Below are 7,487 nucleotides of genomic sequence, written 5' to 3'. Positions count from 1 at the left end.
AAGGAGAAACGATACTTCTTGGATAAAGGAAAATTCAAACTTGTGTCCTGCATTTCCAGATTTGCTGCCTCCTAGCAGACACCAGTGTGTATGTTGCTCAGGAAGCTTCTACTGAGACCAAGAGCTAATTGTTAGTGAAAGAGGCCTGAACTCGAGTTTCCGTGTGTCTATAGCAACACTCCAGGAGCTCTGTTGTGCCATCCATTGACTACCGTGACTTCAGCAGGAGACAGGTAGACCTTATAAAATCATGGCACATTTCCCGGTATCAGCGGCCTCAATGGCGCCTCCGAGGAAGGAAACATTTTGTATGTTAAGTCGCTTTGCACCATCTCCCTCCTTAGCTGAACTTCGGATGAAGGAGAAGAGGTTTGTCCTGGACTGTGTGGCTGTTGAAAGCATCTCAAAGGATTACAGCGTCTCCTTGCCAAAGCTCGGCTCCGTCATACCGCCTTACAATGCCCAAAAGGACCGCCACGTCCAAGGCTATTTCCACAGTAGACCTGTGCCCCCACTACTGAGGAGGACAGGGCAGGTGAGTACGTACGATTGCCCCCGTTTGTAGCCCAGTTTTTTATAATACAGTTTGTGGCATATAGAGTTTACTGTTGTGCGGTATTATAAGGGCCCAATATGGCACTATTATTTAGGCGGCGTTAAAACAGTAATATCTTTTCCTCTTGTTAAAAAAAAAAAAAAAAAATCACCAAAACATGAAAGGAGCACTAAGGAACGTTTTGTGTGGGGTCATCTATAGACCACCTTTGCCTGGCGCTGTTTGCTGAACAAAAATGTTTGCATTTTAGAAAAGTATAGAATAATAAAGTGTAAAAGTAAAATAATGTTAAGACACAATATATTTTAAAGAATATGGACACTTTCGGGGAATATATATATATATATATATATATATATATATATATATATATATTGCAATTGGGCTTCATTGAAGATTTTGCACCATTTGGCTTTTACAGGCTTTTTGCATCCCGGCAAATTGCTGTTTTTTTTCTAATGAACTCATGAGGATTTATGACCACAGAGGACTTAAAAGTTGAGCTGAACTTTGATGTGGTCATAAATCAGCTCATAAAACATGAAAGAGTTACAAGCCCCCTGTTAGAAAGAACTCACTGGCAGGCTCTCGGTTAACTCATTCTGCAGCCAAATGGGGTAAAAATGTTAATGAAATCTAACAGAAAAAAATAGTTTTTGCCCAAAATAAATGCATTTAAATAGAAGACCACAAAGATGTCCATATCCTTTAAATTACGCTCCCTTCCCTTGTAAGAAATATTGTCCTGACCATAAATACCCGTTTAAGGGTACGCTCACACTGGCGTATAACACTGCCAAGCGCTATAGTGGCTCCGATATTCAGATCACGCACACCATGGGTGCGTATGAAATATTAGACTGCACTCAGATGACATCCGAGTGCAGCCCAGTGCACGTTCACAGAGACTGTCCTAGAAAATCTGCAGCAAAGTCCTCAATGATTTGCTGTGGATTTTGACTCAGAAATGCTGCGTATTTGCCAATTTGACTGCTTTAAATCCGCAGTGAAACACCTCTTCATGAAATCATAGGAAGCAGATTAAAAATCCTCACCGCGGGTCAATTTAAGATGCACATTTTTTTTTCAAAATGTTTTATTGGGTAAAATCTCATCCACAATGTTGCTACTGTAAGGCGCTGTGTATTTTCCACAGAGACAGGTGGGACATTTGCAGTTTATCCTCTAGTGAATTATTTTGGAGGCACTGCGCTTGTCAAGCAACATCCAAATACATTAATGGTAATCCGTCACCAGATATCACAATACAAACTGTATAAATTATTAAATAGATCGCTTAGACCTGATGAGGCTGGTGTACTTACTTTGATAATACGTATCAGAATGGCTGTGTAATCGTCAAAAGGCCGGGGTCACACTACAGCGTAATACGGATGAGTGTTCAGTGATAAAAAATCGCATAGCACTCGGCCAATGTTAATCTATGGGGCAGCTCCCATCATCTGTTTTTTTATTGTTCGTATTACACTTTGCGAGTGATAACGCAGCATGCGAGAAACGCCAATGCAAGTCTATGGGTGCGAGAAAAACACACACCACGCGAAAAAACGCAACGTGTTCACACAGCCTCAGGTTATGTGCACACGTCAGGATTTCTTGCAGAAATTTCCTGAACAAAACTGGACATTTTCTGCAAGAAACCCGCATGCGTTTTTTTCGAGTTTTTCTTGCACTTTTGACACTTTTTTTTGCGTTTTTTTCCGGAGCTTCCCAATGCATTAATGTGTTTATTTTAGTGCAGAAAATCCTGGATTTCGTACCCCCCAAAAAAACAACAACTGAGTTTTTTATCTCAATTTTTTTCAGGCTCTCCATAAAAATATGGCAAAAATGCACAGTTCAATAGTGTTTGAATCCACAGCGGGAATGAGCTTTCATGATGTCACATCCACTTTGCTTGAACTTTAAGGCTATGTGCCCACGTTGCGGATTAGTCTGCGGATTTTTCCGCACCTTTTTTGAAAAATCCGGATTTACCACAGAATTGCTGCTTTTTTTGTGCGGATTCCACCTGCGGTTTTACACCTGCGGATTCCTATTATGGAGCAGGTGTAAACCGCTGCGGAATCCGCACAAAGAATTGACATGCTGCGGGAAATACAACGTAGCGTTTCCGCGTGGTATGTTCTGCAGCATGGGCACAGCGGATTTTGTTTTCCATAGGTCTACATGGTACTGTACACCACATGGAAAACTCCTGCGGATCCGCAGCCAAATTCACAACTTGTGCACATAGCCTTAAACTCAGCATAAAAAAATGCAGCGGAAAAGAACGCGGCGCTTACGAGAACTTGGCCTAATTATGGCATCACATAGACCTGCATTGGAGCTGTATACGCAGGGCAGTAGGGAATTTTTAATCAAGACTGTTTACAAAGTTGCTTCATTTTTTTTTTACTTTTTATTTGTACCGGAGCCGTAAAATTGGTTCTTAAAACTAAAGTTTGCTCACTAAGGTTTACCATAGATTATCCTAATGAAAAGCTATTTAAAAAATGATCAGTTTTTGGAATCTACCACTGAACAAAAATGTATAGTTCTTTCCAGGGGTGTCACTATATATGGTGCAAAGACAACAGTCCTCTGGGGCTCTAGAGCTTTCAGGGGCCCTCCCCTCCACGTAACAAGTATTATATATTGCAGATTTATCCAGCTTTCCTCTTGGCTCAGCATATCACAAGATGAGGGGCATGAGATGACTTGCTTTGATAAAAAAAACAAACCAAACATGATTTCTCAGTACTCTGTCATGGGTTGATTCTGCTATGGGTATGTGCACAAGCTATGGAAAGGTGTGCGGATTTTTCCGTCCTGATTTTGGTAAATCCGCATGAAATCCGCACTGCGGATTCACTGCAGAATTAGAGCGGATTTTCCACGGTTTTTGTGCGGATTCCACCTGCGGATTTACCCCTGCGGATTCCTATTATGGAGCAGGTGTAAACCGCTGCGAAATCCGCACAAGGAATTGACATGTGCACAGCGGATTTGGTTTTCCATAGGTTTACATGGTACTGTAAACTCATGGAAAACTGCAAAATCCGCAGCGTGTGCACGTACCCTATATGTGTAGGTGGCCACCCAGTGGTTGCGATGTGGACTGCAGGCTGTCGAGCTCTTTTGCTAGTGTCTCAAGTTAATGTTTTACATTTTTATTAAGAGAAATTAGAGCCCTTAATAAAGGGATGGTCTCATCTGTAGAGGGGGCTTCATGTTGTGCCCCTGGTTCCTTTCTCTGACTTGTAACTGATACTTTGGTTTTACAGTCACATGGAGGGACATCGACATTTGGTGACCTCGCGGACCGTTTCCAACACAAGGGTGCAGCTGCTCTTTATCTACTGACCAGAAACAGCCTGGGGTCAGGTACAGTAACTTATCTCTTCTCTGAGGAAGTCTTTAGATATTATTATTATTTATTGTTATAGCGCCATTTATTCCATGGCGCTTTACATGTGAGGAGGGGTATACATAATAAAAACAAGTACAATAAACTTAATCAATACAAGTCACGACTGGTACATGAGGAGAGAGGACCCTGCCCGCGAGGGCTCACAATCTACAAGGGATGGGTGAGAATACAGTAGGTGAGGATAGAGCTGGTCGTGCAGCGGTTTGGTGGATCGGTGGTTACTGCAGGTTGTAGGCTTGTCGCAAGAGGTGGGTCTTCAGGTTCTTTTTGAAGGTTTCGATGGTAGGCGAGAGTCTGATGTGTTGTGGTAGAGGGTTCCAGAGTAGGGGGGATACGCGAGAGAAATCTTGTATACGATTGTGGGAAGAGGAGATAAGAGGGGAGTAGAGAAGGAGATCTTGTGAGGATCGGAGGTTGCATGCAGGAAAGTACCGGGAGACGAGGTCACAGATGTATGGAGGAGACAGGTTGTGGATGGCTTTGTACGTCATGGTTAGGGTTTTGTACTGGAGTCTCTGGGTAATGGGGAGCCAGTGAAGGGATTGACAGAGGGGAGAGGCCGGGGAATAGCAGGGGGACAGGTGGATTAGTCGGGCAGCAGAGTTTAGAATAGATTGGAGGGGTGCGAGAGTGTTCGAGGGGAAGCCACAGAGCAGGAGGTTGCAGTAGTCAAGGCGAGAGATGATGAGGGCATGGACTAGAGTTTTTGCAGATTCTTGGTTGAGGAATGAACGGATTCGTGAAACATTTTTTAATTGAAGTTGGCAGGAAGTGGAAAGGGCTTGGATATGTGGTTTGAAGGAGAGATCAGCGTCAAGGATTACCCCGAGGCAGCGAGCTTGTGGGACTGGGGAGAGTGGGCAGCCATTTACTGTAATGGATAGGTTCGTTGGGGGGGTCGTGTGAGATGGGGGAAAGATGATGAATTCTGTTTTGTCCATGTTAAGTTTCAGAAATCTAGTGGAGAAGAAGGATGAAATAGTGGACAGACATTGAGGGATTCTGGTTAGTAGGGAGGTAATATCTGGTCCAGAGATGTAGATCTGTGTGTCATCAGCATAGAGATGATACTGAAAGCCATGAGATTCTATGAGCTGTCCCAGGCCAAAGGTGTAAATGGAGAAGAGCAGGGGCCCAAGGACTGAACCTTGCGGGACTCCGACAGATAGGGGGTGAGGTGAGGAGGTGGTGTGTGAGTGGGAGACGCTGAATGTCCGGTCTGTTAGGTAGGATGAGATCCAGGATAGGGCCAAGTCTGTGATGCCAAGGGATGAGAGGGTCTGTAATAATAGGGAATGGTCCACTGTGTCAAAGGCAGCCGACAGGTCCAGGAGGAGGAGGATAGAGTAGTGTCGCTTACTCTTGGCGGTTAAGAGGTCGTTGGTGACCTTAGTTAGGGCAGTTTCAGTGGAATGGTGTGACCGGAAGCCAGATTGTAAGTGGTCAAAGAGGGAGCAAGAAGAGAGATGGGAGGACAGTTCAAGGTAAATGTGTTGTTTCAAAAGTATTTTGGAGGCATAAGGGAGAAGTGATATAGGGCGATAGCTAGATACAGAGGATGGGTCAAGAGAGGGCTTTTTGAGGATAGGTGTGATGGAGGCATGTTTAAAGCTTGAGGAGAAAACACCAGTTGTTAGTGATAGGTTGAAGAGATGGGTTAGGGTTGGGATGAAGACTGTAGTGAGGTTTGGGATGAGGTGGGATGGGAGCGGGTCAAGTGCACAGGTGGTGAGATGCGATCTTGAGAGTAGAGTGGAGAGTTGATCTTCTGTAATGGTGGAGAAGTTGGTTTTGGAGGTGGAGGGCTGGGAAGTCGGGAGGAAGGGCTCTGGGGGTTGTTGACCAAAACTGTCTCTGATGCTACATTCTTTTATAGCGGGGGGGGGGGGGGTATTTTCCTTACTTCTTTGCCTTCTTTCTTACATAGTTTGAAAAAAAAAGACCTAAGTCCATCAAGTTCAACCTTTCTCCACCAATTTGTCTTTCTATTTATTTCCTTCTTATTCTACTGTTATTCTTATGTTTCCTCCTGGGGTCTCAGTGCAGGGATGTGGCCTCCTTGTGCACACCGGTAATACGGATCTTCTTCTGTCGGCATCTTTCAGGCGCGGCAGTGGTCTGTATGGGCCAGTGTCAGTAATGAATACATTCTGCATGGTTTCTGAGCAATCTGTCGATGATACCATGTATAACCTTCTTACCTATGACTGCACCATGTCATCAGTATTCACGTCATGTCCTAGGTCATTCTGCAGAACACACCTGTGGCCACGGCTTGTTTTTATCGTCAGTGAAGCCGGTGATTGGCTACAATGGATTCTACGGCTACCGACGAAACACCCCATCACTCAGAAGGATGCCTTCTCCATTTGGAATTATTACCAAGTCAGCAATTTACTAATATATTATTCTGTATTCAGCAATTATTCTATTATAGGATCTCGTACTCTATCTAGTGCAGGTTCTACAGAAAGTTCCAACGTTACAACGTTGTGTTACAAAGGTACATAGCACCATAAAATCTAATAAAAATGTACATCGAGGGAATAGCTGCAAATGTAATTGTAATAATAAAAATCATATAAGAAGTCGCTTTGGATGTGGCAATATTCCTTTGCTGGTCGGTTTTTTCATCATATTATTACAAGTATGGAGTATTTAGGTGCAATTATTTCATATAATGTGATTATGTGTAAAGTTCATTTATGTAATGTACCTTACAATTATTGTACTGGCAACACGATAAATAAACCAAATTACAAAATATGTGCAATCTTCTTTCTCAGGTCTCTGTTGTTTTTTACAGACGCTACACTGGTACTGTGCAAGACCTCATTCATACGTCCATGTTTAACCCCTTAACCCCAGAGCTTTTTTCGGTTTTGCGTTTTCGTTTTCTGCTCCCCTCCTTCCTAGAGCCATAACTTTTTTATTTTTCCGTCAATTTGGCCATGTGAGGGCTTTTTTTTGCGGAACAAGTTGTACTTTTGAATGACGCCATTAGTTTTAGCATGTCGTGTACTGGAAAACGGGAAAAAAATTCCAAGTGCGATGAAATTGCAAAAAAAGTGCAATCCCACACTTGTTTTTTGTTTGGCATTTTTGCTAGGTTCATTAAATGCTAAAACTGACCTGCCATTTTGATTCTCCAGGTCATTGCAAGTTCATAGACACCTAACATGTCTAGGTTATTTTTTTATTTAAGTGGTTAAAAAAAATCCAAACTTTGCTAAAAAAAAAGAGTAAATTGCGCAATATTCCGATACCCGTAACGTCTCCATTTTTCATGATCTGGGGTTGGGTGAGCGCTTATTTTTTGCGTGATGAGCTGACTTTTTTAATGATACCATTTCAGTGCAGATATGTTCTTTTGATCGCCCGTTATTGCATTTTAATGCAATGTCGTGGCGACCAAAAAAATGTAATTCTGGCGTTTTGAGTTTTTTTTCCCGCTACACCTTTTAGCGATCAGGTTAATGCTTTTCTTATTGGTAGATC

The 7,487-nt window shown here is 42.9% G+C and overlaps 1 protein-coding gene across 1 annotated transcript; it reads left to right on the top strand.

Annotated features, from left to right (window-relative positions):
* Nucleotides 1-206: 206 nt before the first annotated feature.
* LOC143783404 (sperm microtubule associated protein 1-like) lies at nucleotides 207-6,767 on the top strand. The gene is made up of 3 exons (XM_077271821.1): nucleotides 207-535; nucleotides 3,844-3,943; nucleotides 6,233-6,767. Exons 1-3 carry the CDS (start codon nucleotides 251-253, stop codon nucleotides 6,388-6,390), a joined length of 543 nt encoding a protein of 180 aa, XP_077127936.1. The 5' UTR covers nucleotides 207-250; the 3' UTR covers nucleotides 6,391-6,767.
* The last annotated feature ends 720 nt before the right edge of the window (nucleotides 6,768-7,487 follow it).

The sequence above is a fragment of the Ranitomeya variabilis genome, chromosome 6, assembly GCF_051348905.1.
Source record: "Ranitomeya variabilis isolate aRanVar5 chromosome 6, aRanVar5.hap1, whole genome shotgun sequence".
Taxonomy (NCBI): domain Eukaryota; kingdom Metazoa; phylum Chordata; class Amphibia; order Anura; family Dendrobatidae; genus Ranitomeya; species Ranitomeya variabilis.
This window is presented reverse-complemented; position numbering and strand designations above follow the sequence as displayed.